Source organism: Aspergillus steynii (genome assembly GCF_002849105.1).
Source record: "Aspergillus steynii IBT 23096 chromosome Unknown P170scaffold_7, whole genome shotgun sequence".
Classification (NCBI taxonomy): domain Eukaryota; kingdom Fungi; phylum Ascomycota; class Eurotiomycetes; order Eurotiales; family Aspergillaceae; genus Aspergillus; species Aspergillus steynii.
Window position 1 is genome coordinate 1,639,070 of NW_020194404.1, and position 14,477 is coordinate 1,653,546.

The 14,477-nt window shown below is 51.4% G+C and overlaps 5 protein-coding genes across 5 annotated transcripts; 3 read left to right on the forward strand and 2 right to left on the reverse strand.

The window, feature by feature from the left end:
- Positions 1 to 69: 69 nt before the first annotated feature.
- Positions 70 to 1,953, forward strand: P170DRAFT_439568 (homoserine O-acetyltransferase family protein). The gene has a single exon (XM_024849869.1). The coding sequence runs from the start codon at positions 161 to 163 to the stop codon at positions 1,751 to 1,753; it is 1,593 nt and encodes a 530-aa protein (XP_024701167.1). The 5' UTR covers positions 70 to 160; the 3' UTR covers positions 1,754 to 1,953.
- Positions 1,954 to 3,475: 1,522 nt separating this feature from the next.
- On the forward strand, positions 3,476 to 5,557 carry P170DRAFT_439569 (tRNA threonylcarbamoyladenosine dehydratase). The gene is made up of 4 exons (XM_024849870.1): positions 3,476 to 3,497; positions 3,639 to 3,880; positions 3,949 to 4,051; positions 4,108 to 5,557. Exons 2-4 carry the CDS (start codon positions 3,722 to 3,724, stop codon positions 5,367 to 5,369), a joined length of 1,524 nt encoding a protein of 507 aa, XP_024701168.1. The 5' UTR covers positions 3,476 to 3,497; positions 3,639 to 3,721; the 3' UTR covers positions 5,370 to 5,557.
- A 993-nt stretch (positions 5,558 to 6,550) lies between these two features.
- On the forward strand, positions 6,551 to 8,512 carry P170DRAFT_439570 (putative serine/threonine-protein phosphatase). Its single transcript, XM_024849871.1, has 3 exons — positions 6,551 to 7,363; positions 7,455 to 7,936; positions 7,993 to 8,512. Exons 1-3 carry the CDS (start codon positions 6,826 to 6,828, stop codon positions 8,239 to 8,241), a joined length of 1,269 nt encoding a protein of 422 aa, XP_024701169.1. The 5' UTR covers positions 6,551 to 6,825; the 3' UTR covers positions 8,242 to 8,512.
- Positions 8,513 to 9,078: 566 nt separating this feature from the next.
- On the reverse strand, positions 9,079 to 9,860 carry P170DRAFT_429045 (uncharacterized protein; the record flags this gene model as incomplete). The annotated part of the gene is made up of 2 exons (XM_024847872.1): positions 9,079 to 9,664; positions 9,784 to 9,860. The coding sequence occupies 2 exons, from the start codon at positions 9,858 to 9,860 to the stop codon at positions 9,079 to 9,081; spliced, it is 663 nt and encodes a 220-aa protein (XP_024701170.1).
- Positions 9,861 to 13,613: 3,753 nt separating this feature from the next.
- Positions 13,614 to 14,141, reverse strand: P170DRAFT_429046 (uncharacterized protein; the record flags this gene model as incomplete). Its single annotated transcript, XM_024847873.1, has 1 exon — positions 13,614 to 14,141. One exon carries the CDS (start codon positions 14,139 to 14,141, stop codon positions 13,614 to 13,616), a length of 528 nt encoding a protein of 175 aa, XP_024701171.1.
- Positions 14,142 to 14,477: the final 336 nt, after the last annotated feature.

The following is a 14,477-nucleotide window of genomic DNA, read 5'->3' on the forward strand; positions in this document are numbered from 1 at the left end:
TCCCGGCGGATGCTGCCTCAGGCGCCGGTCTCCGCCTGCGGAATCGGGCATTTCAATCCGTCGGTGACTCTTTTCTGAAGACCAACTCTCCGCTCTCCAACATTCTGATTTTCCTGACTGACCAGAAGTTGATTTTTCGGTTGCCATCAGCTTGTCAGTCATGGGCCCTATGCAGGGTGTAGCACGCTCCGCTCCCCGCTGCCTGCGAGCCGTGGGACTATTCCGCCAAAACGAGAGTATCTGCAGCTTCGCCGGCAGGAATCGATTCCCGACCTCCGCCGGCCGCAGGACGTTGTCCAGCATCTCCGCCCGCAATTCTCAGTCCGCCACCGCGCAAACTCCCTCCTCGAAAGACTCCTCCAATCCCGCTCTCTCCTTCCCTTGTCTTGACGCCCAAGAAGCCAAGTCCGCCCTCCTCTCTGCCCGGTCGCTCGAATCCGGACCCGAACCCTCCTACACGACCGGCCACCACGAACAATACCGCTGCCAGGACCCGTTGCTGCTGGACTGGGGCGGCGTGCTGCCGGAATTCGACGTCGCGTACGAAACCTGGGGCCAGCTGAACGCGGACAAGAGCAATGCCATCCTCCTGCACACCGGTCTGTCGGCGTCGAGCCATGCGCACAGCACCGAGGCGAATCCGAAGCCCGGCTGGTGGGAGAAGTTCATCGGCCCGGACAAGCCCATCGACACGAACAAGTACTTCGTCATCTGCACCAACGTGATCGGCGGATGCTACGGAAGCACGGGGCCGTCGTCGTTTGACCCCTCCGACGGCAAGCGATACGCCACGCGATTCCCCATCCTGACGATCGACGACATGGTGCGCGCCCAGTTCCGCCTGCTCGACTCGCTGGGCATCCGGAAGCTGTATGCCTCCGTCGGCTCGAGCATGGGTGGCATGCAGAGTCTGGCGGCGGGTGTCCTCTTCCCCGAGCGCATCGAGAAGATCGTCAGCATCAGCGGCTGCGCGCGCAGCCACCCCTACAGCATCGCCATGCGCCACACCCAGCGCCAGGTGCTGATGATGGACCCGAAATGGGCCCGCGGGTTCTACTACGACTCCATCCCGCCGCACTCGGGCATGAAGCTGGCCCGCGAAATCGCCACGGTGACCTACCGCAGCGGACCCGAGTGGGAGATGCGGTTCGGCCGCAAGCGCGCCGACCCCAGCAAGCAGCCGGCCCTGTGCGCCGATTTCCTCATCGAGACCTACCTCGACCACGCGGGCGAGAAGTTCTGCCTGGAATACGACCCCAACAGCCTCCTCTACGTCTCCAAGGCCATGGACCTGTTTGACCTCGGCCGCGCCCACCAGCAGGAGACCACGACCCGCCGAGCCGAGTACGAGGCCAAGATCGCCCAGGGCGGCAAGGACCTGAACCAGAGCGACATCGCCTGCAGCCTCACCCTGCCCGAGAAGCCCTACGAGGAGCAGCCCTCCGTGACGGCGTCCACGCCGTCCATGAACCAGTCCGTCACCGGCGCGGCCGCGGACTCGGACGCTCCGCCGCAGGATCTCGTTGCGGGCCTCGCGCCCCTGAAGAACCACCCCGTCCTGGTCATGGGCGTGGCCAGCGACATCCTTTTCCCGGCCTGGCAGCAGCGCGAGATCGCGCAGACGCTGCGGGCCGGTGGAAACCAGACCGTTCAGCACGTGGAACTCGGCGAGGACGTGTCCATGTTCGGACACGATACGTTCCTGCTGGATCTGAAGAACATCGGCGGTGCTTTGCAGAAGTTCCTACAGTAGACCTCCCCTGGTGTATCTTTTCCCCTTATTCTTTCCCTTTTTATGAATATGAAGCGAGTCAGCGATGAGATCCAAAAAGGTGCTTTTGTTCATATGTGCGTTGTGTTGTGTTGTATATAGGTCCAGTTTCTCTGGGGTGTTAGTATCAGCCTTAATTCTGTATTAATTAGCCCAAGATTGTTTCCCAAGATTGTTTCCGCCTGAATACTCCCCTCTTTCATTATTAAAATTATATAGACCCTACATCTCCATGAGTTATGATATCAAACATACTTTTAATTATTTCCATCTATCCAACCCCTTAACATACCTGGCTCAAGCCCCCTCTCAACAATGCGATAGATTAAAAGAAAAGGCAATGAAAATGAGGCAGGAGTAAACAAGAAAAGATCAATCCCAGCCCTCAGATTAGCTCTCAGGTTCTCATTGATTTCCAGGCATGAAAAATCGTGCGCAGAGGGAATCCACATGCATGCACTGTAGTTGCCGGATATCATACAATTTTGGCTTTTGGTAATTACCTCGTCACTGGGCTGGGATGATAGACAAGAGAACAGAAATAAAATCAAAGACAAAAGAAAAAGAGAGAGAGAGAATAGAGAAGGATTTCCTGTCTTCTAAGGGATTAGTTGAGATCGATATATTTGGACGTGGTTCAGTTCAAAGTTCGATACACGAGATTCTGTTGGTCTGTATGTACATGTACATCCATGCAGTACTTCACTTGACAAATGAAACTATCCCTGTGATTAGCATCTGCCATATAATTAGTCACTAGCAAATCCAGGAAATTTCCCCCTCAAGACATGAACTCTTCAGATATCCGAAGACAAAAGACACAAATGATAATAGTTAGGGCAAAAGAAAAGTGCATTCACAAAGCCACCGAGTCAGATTGAAAACTACCTTTGGTTTTTTTCACTCTTCATCGGTATGCTCGACATCGTTACTGCGAGGAAACAGACGGAGCAATGAAGAAACCATCCTCGGAGTGTTGAGATAATGTTTGTCATCATGGTGGAGGCTTTGGCTTGGATGGAGATGTGTTGGTGTAAGGTCTGTATGTTTGAGGGTGGATATTCAGGAGAGGATCTTGATCAAGAGGTAATAGGGGGGATGACCGCCTTCATATAGACAGTGTTATGTAGCCCCGAGTGTTCCTTAGCGGATTTTCCTGGGTTTTCCCAATAATTCTCGAGAGGAAAGGAGTAAGGAAAGAAAAAAAAATAGAAATAAACGACAAGCTGGATGTCAGTGCATAATTTCTACCAGTGTTGAGGAAGCATCTGATCCCCTCCAACATCAAAGAATAAGACCAGACATGAGCTCTTGCGGAATCCCTTAGATCTCTGTTCTTGTCTCAATCACCCACCCCGCGCCAATGTCTCCTTCCATTCGACGCAAGCGCCAAGGATGGAGTCCATCGGCTGTATTCGTCCTGTCGGATGCGATACAGGGAGGTGTCATGAGTTGCTCATGTGTTTGATTATCATCATTGAGATATCGCAAGAGGGTCTTCATCAGACTAGACAGACAGAGTTAGACATTGACTTGATAATCGCGTCGTGAGAGAGAGGGCAACGTACCTGATGAACTCTTGTGTTGACGAAGACGCCGTGGGAATGACGCGACGAGAAAAGACCGACCGGTCCACGTGACCTCTGGCAGTTCCGCCCGCCGTGAACTTTGGACCTTTCGAAGAATGTCAATGAACAAGTCAATCGCCAGTCTAAGGTTGAATATGGTAAGTGGACTCTTTTTTCCAGGTTTCAGGATAGTGTGATTTAGTTCGGCCACGTCCGTCGGTGACCACGTCAGTGAAAAAAAAAAAAAAAAAAAAAAAAAAAAAGAGGATCGGGCATGTATTTCTAACGGACCGTCGTAGAGATCGTGAATCAAAGACTTTAAAAGTCGCCCGCCGCCGGAGTACTTGTGACGAACACACCACCGGAGCAATTCCTGACGAGAATGTCATCCCATAAGTCGCAGCTTGCTGCCACCGCTGTGCTATCGGGAGCTGCAGTCGCAGGCGCTATATTCGGCTACCAGGCATACAAGCGAAAAGAGGCGGTGTCGGAGCTCAAGGATTCCATCCCGGACATTAACGAGCGACACCATGCAGAGAAGGTATAATTCCCACCGCACGACGCAATGCGCAACGGGGCCGGCCAGCTAACGGGGGAAATTCTACACAGCTGACAGAGTTCGGGGGGGCTTCGATCCCGTCGCATCTGAGCCAGGAAGATCAGCGCAGTGCAGCTCTTGCGCGCAGGGCGCAACAAGGCGATTACGACGATGGTACCATCCCTCCTCTTTGCGATTGTCTAGAACACCGCTAACTTCTTATCATCTAGACCTGATCCTCGAACAACTTGCCCGAAACCGCGTTTTCCTCAACGATGAAGGCCTTGCGAAACTCCGCTCCTCGTTCGTGATAGTGGTTGGATGTGGTGGTGTTGGATCGCACGCGGCCGCCTCCCTCGCTCGCTCGGGCGTGGCCAAACTCCGTCTGATTGACTTCGACCAGGCGACGCTTTCCTCGCTGAACCGACACGCCCTCGCCACCCTGGCCGACGTGGGAACCCCCAAGGTGCACTGCATCCGCCGGCGGCTCGAGCAGATCACGCCCTGGACGCAATTCGACTGCCGCAACGAACTCTTCGGTGGAGACGTCGCCGACAACCTGCTGGCCCCGTGGACCTTCGAGGGTCCCGACAAGGGCCGCAAACCCGACTACGTCCTCGACTGCATCGACAACATCACCTCGAAGGTCGAACTCCTGCACTACTGCCACGCGCACTCCATCCCCGTCATCTCATCCATGGGCGCCGGATGCAAGTCCGATCCCACGCGCGTGACCGTCGGCGACATCTCCGAGAGCACGGACGACCGGCTCTCGCGCAGCACCCGCCGCCGCCTAAAACTGCTCGGCGTGAACTCCGGCATCCCCGTGGTCTTCTCGACCGAGCGCCCGGGCCCTGGCAAAGCGACGCTCCTGCCCCTCGCGGAGGACGAGTTCTCCAAGGGCGAGGTCGGCGAGCTCAGCGTGCTGCCTGACTTCCGGGCCCGCATCCTCCCCGTGCTGGGCACCATGCCGGCCGTCTTCGGCTACACCGTCGCCAACCACGTCATCTGCGACATCGCGGGCTACCCCATCGACTACAGCCTCGGGGGCGGCGGCAAGGGCCGCGAGAAGCTCTACGACGGCATCCAGACGGCCCTGCAGGGGTTCATGGAGCGGTTGACGCGCGTCGACGCCGGGCGGCAGATCGTCGGTCTGCGCCTCCCCATCAGCAAAGAGGACGTCGGGTACATCGTGGACGAGATCTGGCGCGGGAAGAGCGCCGTCAGCGGCCTTCCCAGCCGGCTGGTGCTGGCGCCGTGGACGCGCCCGGCCGAGGGCTTTGCGCCTGACGCGCAGTGGGAGAAGGAAGGCCAGCGATTCATCCGGCTGCCGCTGGCTGACCTGGTCTGCATGACCAAGGAGGAGGCGGCGGTGCATGAGAAACAGGTGCTTTCGGGTGCGAAGACGCTAGAGGAGGTGTACGATGCCAGCATCATTGAGAAGGTGAACCGGCGACGAGCGGAGGTGGAGTACTACGAGCAGTTTCGGTAATAACCTTTCTTTTTCCTCTGGCTGACGGAGCTTGCGTCCCTGCGACCATTTCTCATGATATTGATGTGTTATCTTTGTTGTATATTAGAAAGACAGGTTCTTAAAATTCAGTGCACAATACTTTTCTACTGGATTCAGCTGGGGTTAGGGCTAGGCTAGGTAGACCTACCCATGTTATACAAGACAGCCTGGATATAGCAAGAAGAAGGGCAACCAGTATGATTCATACTCAAAAGCTGACACCAAGTGCCAGTCAGCAAGTAGTCCTGGAAAGAAAAGAAAAGACCAAGAAAAAGCAAGCATCCGGAACGACGGAACAATGAATTGTCCTATCCATACAATCCATATGATCCGTACAATACAAAAAGAACGAACGTGCACCCATTGTACATTGTATGTATACCAGACCATGTCGGCATAGGTATTCTATTGACCCGTCCAATGTTCATTGTTCAGTTGTTATCTCTTGTACTACCTCCAACACCCAATAACAATAATAAACCAACCAATGGTCAAATGGCTACGCTCCACCCCATCGTTGGCCAAGCAATCACATCATCTTATGAAAGGATTCATCTCAATCCACCATGCATAGACATTAGACAGTCCTAGTCCCGAACAACTCATCCCCCGTAGACCTACATACCTACCTGCATCGACATGCGGACCAACTAGGGCTGAAGGTCTAACCGACTGCAGGCAGAAGTCAACAGCCAAGAAAAAGCTCGAATAGGGGAAGACGGATCGTATATCTGGCCCGTCGAGTTTCAGCTAAACGAGAGCACTGCCTCGTCGGGTTAAACACCGCCCCCTGTGGACCAAACCTAGCAGGGCCTAGTTTAGCCTCGTGTAGCCCTACGGGGCCGGGGACGCTGGAACTAGGAGGTTAGGAGTTGGGTTGTGCACAGCATAAGGACAATGCAGTTACCTCGTAGTACTTACTACTACTAGTACTGCGTAGGAAGAGGAACTCCGTAGCCGACGGATTCTTGTATTCGGGCAACTTACGGTACCGGGTGGATTAGCTAATCTAAAATTAGGCCGCCGCGCTAAACCCCACCGGGGAAGGCGCATTCCGGATCGGCGATGGGATTCGTCGGTGGCGACAATACGGGGTTAGTCAGCGGTAAGCGGACGGAGGTGTCACATCGAGAGGGCGAACAGGCATTGCATTCGCGCTGTCTTTCTCTCGCTCGCTCGGTTCCCTTCGTTCCATGGGAATGCTCATCGTTCGTTGCCTCTGCCGCCTCACGTTCCTGGTCCCTTGACGACCCTTTCCTCCCCGTCGTCTTCTCGGATCCCCCTAGATCGGGAATATCAGAAAACCAACCCTCAGAAAAAAAAAAGGGAAAAATACCATACCGACCCAACGACCACCTGAGCCAGAGGGAGAGACAAGAGATAAGAGACCTGGTGTCTACAAACCGTCCCCTCCCTCTCTCTCCACCACCGCAACATGACCAATTATACAAGTCACGAGAACATCGACATGTCCGACGACACCTCCGATGATGGGTTGTACCATCAGTCCGGTCCCTCCTACCGACTCGCCCGATTTACTCGTCCCCTGATCGACTACGTGCGGAACGAATGGCAGACGGGCACCAAATACTCGCACCTTCCGACCTCCTCCTCCGAACGCCCGGAATCGCCTCGCTGGATCCAGATGGTCACGTCCATCGTGACGGCGCCGCGATTCCGTCGATATGTCGTCGTCTACCTGACCCTGCTCGTCTCGTGTTTCGTCGGCTGGCATTTTGTCCTGTCGCCGCGCCTGCAGGAACATTCGGCGCTTCTGCGATCGCTCGACCCGCAGGTCAAGGACGAGGTCGGAGGCTGGTTCGGATCGAACGCCCTGCCGACCTTCGATAATATCGTGCAGCTGAGAGATTTGGATCCGTCCTATCTGCCCGCGGAGAAGGCCGCTGAACCGAACCAACTCAATCAACGGCGGCTGATCATGATCGGCGACGTGCATGGGTGCAAGGAAGAGTGTGCGTACAGCCTTTACTCCGGACCTGGATCCCCCTTTCTCTCTTATTTTATCATCCAAGCACCATGGCTTACTCTCCTTTCTCGCATCAGTGGAAACCCTCCTCGAGCAAATTGAATTTGACGAAGACTCCGACCACCTCGTTTTCACCGGTAACTTGATCGACAAGGGCCCCGACAGTTTGGGTGTTGTCGATCTCGTCCGCAAATACTCCGCCTCGTGTGTCCGCGGCAACCACGAGGATCGCATCCTGGTTCTTCGGCACGACCTGATCGCGGCCAAAATCCTCGAGGATCTTTCGCAGGACGATGAAGACGACTTCGGACAGGACCCGAGCGGCCGGAAATTGGCCCGGGAAATGAGCGATGAGCAGGCGAAATGGCTGGACACCTGCCCGGTGATCCTGAACATCGGCCAGATCAAGGGTCTGGGACAAACGGTTGTGGTCCACGGCGGTCTCGTGCCGGGTGTCGATCTCGAGAAGCAGGACCCGTTCAGTGCCATGAACATGATCACCATTGACCTGGAGCGTCACGTCCCTAGCTCGTCGCAGGTCGGCACGCACTGGACAAAGGTGAACTCCCCTCACTAGCCCCTTTTCGCCCACAGATTACTAACAACCCGCTCCAGTTATACAACAAACAACAGTCACTCCTTTACTCCAGCGTGGAGAAGACCGTCGAGGACCCGAAATCCATGCTGACCACTGTCATCTATGGACACGATTCGTACAGCTCCCTTTCCTTGAAAACGTACACCAAAGGCCTCGACACCGGGTGCGTCGAGGGCGGCAAATTGACGGCCCTGGTCATTTCCGACGGCGGAGAGCAGAAGGTCGTCCAAGTGGGGTGTAATGATTATAGTAAGAACTGGACATAAATGCCGGCTGTTTAGAGGGTCTCTTTCTTTTCTGATCTGACTTTTTCGTTCTTTGGGTTCTCGGATCTCCACTGGTTTGGAGTATATTGGTGATTTCCCTGTATAAGCATGTCTCGTCTATGCTTGGTGTCATGGCGTTTCGGTGACTCTGGGTTGCATTCACGAGGTTGACTTCAGTCTGCGCCGACATATATGTACCTCTATATATCAGAATATCTAACACAACAGAGAATACCCTCTTCTAGGTGCTGTTGCCTTAAGAGTACTCAGGACCTTATTTAATAAATAATACTAAAAATCATTACTTACTAAGTTATTAATATGCGTCCCGGCCGAGCAGATGTTATACCCACAAAGTCATACTAATCCCGTCTAGTATGTGCCAAAATATTCCCTGGCAATAATTGGGTTAGAAGCACATACAGCCTAGCTGTTGCTACCACTACCTTAGTTTATATGGGCGTGAGAAATATCCGCCGATGCCAGAAACTGACAATACAGATCAGTATGTTCTGTTACTTCTACAAGAACGGCTAATAGGCTCCCCTGTGCTTTCTCGTAGGTATGTCTAAGAGATTTGGAGAGTAAAGTGGCACAGGTGAATAAAACGCTTATTACTCTACACCTAATAACTTAATTATACCAACAAGTATGCTTCACTGTGTTTTGAACAGCCGAAAGGTCTGCTTGCTTGAATGAAGATGCTAACCCATCGTTCCTAATGATAACATGCAGCTATTGAAGAAAAACAAGGTTTGTATACAAAAGGTATTCAAACAAAACAAGAAACGCAACATACAGCAAGCTTAGATAGATGTTGGCAATCACTGTCAAGATCTAAATCAAGGACCGGGGGTCCAACGCGTTCTTAGACTTTTCACTCTCAAATATAGTTTCAAGGCCAAAGGCACGTTGCTCTTGCGCACAGGCTTGCTTCGCAGTTTTGACAAGGCCATCAAACACAGCTCGATCATGGGTCATGCCGTATATGGCCTTCCCCCTGCCCCAGTGGATCAACCCCTCGGTGTTGCGAACCTTTTCAGTATACCCAGATGCACCATGCGTTGAAAGATGATCACACGTGAATCTCAGAGTCTGTACCAGATCGTCATGGTGACCCTGAGATACGGCACTGCTGCGTACCAAATTCACAACGAAGCTTATTGTCTCATCGCCAGACCCATACTTGGGCAGGTCGACGCTATCATCGATTGAACAAACCCCAGCCGTGCTGACATATCTTACAGGCTGGCCCATGTCTTGGAGGGTGCAGATCTTTTCCTCTGTCTTCACAGGACCATCGCAAAGTTGTCGTGCACGCCTGCAAAATGACACCCTAGTTGAGTGGTATTCGTCACAATCGTGCTTGTTTCTGGTGCACAACTCCGCATCACATTGCTTTTGCTCAGCATCGTTGCAATCCCTTTGGCAAAATAGCACTGGGGTATGGTGTGCTATGTTGATCATCCTTTTTGGTAACCGTCCTTACATCCCCAGGCAGGATTCTCTTCATAACTGATGCACTTTGCGTCATCGACGCACCTGATCTTTGGACCGGCGATGGCAGCAGTCCAGATTAGACTACTGGTTGCTAAAACGAGGGAAAGGCGGCTTTTCATGCTGCCTGCTCAGTTGACGCAAAGTACAATTGTGGGAAGTGATTTGGTCGGGGTAACTAGCGTCTCGATGCTGTGGCGTAGTGGTAACCGATCAGGATGAAAAAGGTAGAGCGAAGGGTGACGGATGTATAGAAGTAGAGCAGGGGGGGGAGTTTGGAAAATTGAACAAGACGTATGATATTTCTCTTATAATGTTTGCAGGGTAAATGGCATTTGTTTACTTCACCACGGAGCCTTACTTAGATACCAATAAGGAATAGCGGCACCAGCTAACTATAAGGTTTGCAGAGTCTTCCAAATTCCTAACCCATACAGAGGAAAGGTCTTCACAGCGCACTCCACTGAACGCAGGGGGCGCAGGGGCGGAGCCTAAACCTGTACCCCTTGCATATGTAGTGGCTGGGTACCCCCTTCGATCCTTCCGGTCATCGAATGACTAACTGCCACATTATTGATTCCAAGCCGGATGGAACCCACCCAAACCCGCAGGATACCCCTGGGCCCTGGGCAAGGACATAAAAATAGAGATAGGGAGACCTCGGGGGAGTGCCAGTGGGGACTAAGCTGACTTAAGTGGATCAATCAAGGCCTGTCTCACGCAAGGACCGGTTACACTGACGACAGTGATAACTTAAGCTTCATGTAGGTATTATAAAGAAGAAGGATTTGTTTCCCGCCGACTCGTATCATTAGGCTATATATACCTGTCAGACCAAAATGACCACGTTATCAAAATTCAACCACCCTCGGTATCAGGATATCGGAAGTTAACGGTATCGCTACGAGGACTCAGGTAGGAATACCCTGGGGGCCACAGATTCCAGATACTTCAGCAATTCAGACCTTCATTCATGATGTGTATGAGAAATACGGATTTCCGTTGTCATGGTATATAAAGAATATTAGGAAATATACACACTCAACCGAACTTACTCTTCAGCAGACAGTAGTGGATGATCCCCAGGGGGCCGGGCAGGGATGCGCCGTGGGAGCTTTGTATTACGCATAGCCCCAAGATTTTTGGAGCGATGAGCTTTGGAGGTTGGTTGTGGGTTGTGCGGGTGAAAGAGATATTGTTTTATATTGCTTAGATCAAGTTAATCCCCCGGGCTACGTGTTCCTTCCGCCATATTCTAGGCGAAGGCAACAGGTAGGTTGGCTAGAGACCCTGGTCTGTCGGAGGGCGGCGCAAATACATCGCAATCAAAACCTGATAACCCGTAGAAATCCAGCCCATCGCTGTAGTTAAGATCGAATAAAGAGTCATCTGAGACATGGATCCCCCATTCACGGTTTATATGATTCCAAGAGGATATGGCTTGAGAAGATGTCTTACGGCTCTTCTCACACAGGGGTTGACGCAAGCTAGCTAACTAAAAACATGCGGTTACATGCCCGACCCTGAATGCCAGGTAAGCAACACTGGGATGGATTTGCTTCAAGTAAATACTGTACCACTCAGACAGTTTGTGGACTAACCCACCCCGTTTAACCAGATGAATTATTCCAGTCCTATTTATTTGGCGAGGTATTTGGTCGTTTAAACTTGAATCGTCCTGAGGGCAAATATGATGTTGGCAGTAGAACTGCCAGTGCACACGGCTAGTGGAGGGACACACCAAAGGCCCGAAGGGCCAGGACCTGAAATTTGGATTTCATGGATACTTGGCAAATGGCACGAAATTGTACATGTTAAGAAAGACTCAATTCCTCTGCATTCGCATGATGACATCGGGAAAACCGGCGTTTGACGCGGAAAACCGATGTCGAGGCTATAGATACGCATAGCTAAGTTGTAAAGACGGCAATACCAACCAGCACATAGCATCATTTGAAGTATAGAAACATGACAGACAGGAGTACAATGCGTACTAGGTAGGTATCATGAATCTATCTCTGACGCATAGATGCAAACACCAATCACCGACACCAGTTGCCGCCACACACACAACCTGTAGCTTCCTTTCCACGCCGATGCATATCAGTACGGGCTGTAGCCACTCTAATGCTAATGTAAGGTCACTCACAACACAAGCTCTAGCTTCAATATGGCATTTCTTGGTACTGTAACCTCCGTTGAGTTGGAAACAAGTCAACCACTTGTCGCCGTGGGCGTCTCCACACTCATCGTGGACTTTCTGGGTAGCCTTGTTCTTTTCGGCCTTTTCGCATGCAGTGGATCGCTCACCACATGTCCATTAAGCGTCTTGGTTACATTCTCTTGCGGCCAGCGTATCGGACGCCCTGTTCCCAATAGAGGAAGCCATGGCGAAAGGTACAAAGACCACAAGGAGACTGTGGATCCGCATGTTGGGTGGCGAAGATAGAGGTTCAGAGAAAGAAAGGTTTGAACTGGTTTGTTGTACGGCAATGAGAAGAGGTTGCTATGGCTTAGAAGCCAGAGTATTCCGAAGCTGACTTTATAGTTGCGCCTAATGAAAATACCTCGGGGGCAGTACATAATGCCCGCATAGGATCTACATGTATCAGCGCCATTTATGGACTCGAGTGACGCAAGGTTCCAAGTCCAGCTCATCGCCCTTCTCAGCCGCTATGAGACCTCGCAAATTTTGGCCAACGAAATGGACCGGTATGTGAACAAACTATCGAATCAATGGAAATGGAATGAGTCCAAATCGGATGGGTCGACCAAGCTTTATAGCGAAAAATAGTCGCCCTGAGTCATGAGCACAAGCTGACGATTCGGATAAGAAACATTGAAAAGGCAAGAAAGAAACCCATTTCTAGCCTTACAGTATGACCTGTGATTTATCGTATTCAAGATACAGTGTTATGCCCCTCGCGTACATGAGGATCCCGATCAGGGAATGTAGGACAAGGCATACGATTTGAATGTGGGGAGAGGCAAGATTCAATAAACTCGGTGAATCTGTGAGGAGGCTGGCTGTGCTGTCTTCAATGCTGAGGTGGAATGTTGGCCAATTCTGTTTTATCTCGCCTTGTCCAATAGGAAGGGCAAACTGTTGTCGATCTGGAGAGGCTCCACACAACCATTGATCAGTATCTCCGAAGAGAACTAGTGAAGTTATGATCTCGCGACCATGCAGCTTATCGACGATGCTCCTAGTCTGACACGTTCGCTTGCACCCCCCAGTCAGGTCAGGCTGAGGCCGTCACCTGGCTAGCACCATAACATGCATCTATACTACAAAGTACCTTCATACCTACTTGTCGTATACAGGAATACTTAATAAAGGCAAGGTTATATTTTTATTAATAACCTTAATCATAATCCTACTAATAGCCCTACCAAGGCACAGCCTAAGCTAAAGTATATCAATTTTATTTGCTTTCTCTACCCCTTACTTTTGTTTTACAGTTGTTTAAATTAACCGTATTGAATATCCTTTAATATATCTAATGATCTGGTATTATGTTTAATTGTGCCTCTTCTTTTGCTAGGTCTCCTAGATCGCCGAATTGAAGCGTTTCGCCGGCCTCGTTCTGTAGGTTCGAGAGGAAGAATAGAGAATGCACACTGCTAATTCAACAAGCGATGTACCCCAGATCAATAGATTGCTAACACTATTCTAGCTAAACAAAACCAAGATCGCCCAGCCCCACAACATCCCCGGATGACATGAAAGCACCAGAAACACTGAAACATCTTTCTTCCTTGGCGACACAGCGCGCTTTCATGCCAGTTTCACCACGAACGACCGTATACATCGAGCATATTTGACACTTCAAGGTCAGATTTGTCAAATTTCACTAGCCCCCCTGAGCTTTGTCTTACTCAGGGCAGTCCACTTCATGATACCAGAGCAAGACCGTGCTCTCATCCGGAGTTGAAACAGGCCACTGCTCATTGTGATCGGCAATACCTTTGGCCAAATCGCCGTTATGGCCGCCGGTGCGAATAGCACAAGGCTTGGTATCGAAGCCACAGTCCTCTTGGCCTTGGAAGTGCCAGATGTACTTGGCCCAACCGCCGTAAGCGGCGTAGAACCATCCATTGGGATTTCTTCCCGCCAGGAGATTCGGTTCCTGGCCAAGGCTGCCGATGAAGCTCCAGAGGAAGAAGTCCTCTTCGCTCTGGACAACACGTACAGAATCATATTCGCAAGATCCGTCGATACGATGCTGGCAGACCTTGTAGATGTCGGAGTCAGACAAAGCGAAGTGCCATCCTTGATAGCCAGTGCTCCTTCTGGCCATCCACTGGCGATCCTTGGTTTGGATACGGTAGCATTTGCCGTAGCTGATGGGTAGAGGGCCATTAGTCGCGGCGCTGTCGGCCCCCTTGTCGGCGATTGCCATACCGGCAAGAGAGACCGCAGAAAGTGCTTAGATAACGCGTTCGAAAAGCATTGTAGAGGGATGAAAATTCAAGAGTAAAAGTAGAGTATTTTGATCAACGAGATGATTGTGGTAGAAGTTCAAACTCTCGACGTAGTCTTGGACTTTTGGTGACTCCTGCCGGTTTGAAACGGGGCTTATGGGCTCGGATTTATACTTCTCTTTCGCCCACGGTTTCGTGAAAGATGTCTACTATCTCTACTGTAGTCTTGAACTACATGTCCAGTAAGGGATGCTCTAAGGATAATGGAAAATGTAGTTTGGCAGTGTGAGGGTTTGATTTTTGACAGGCAACAT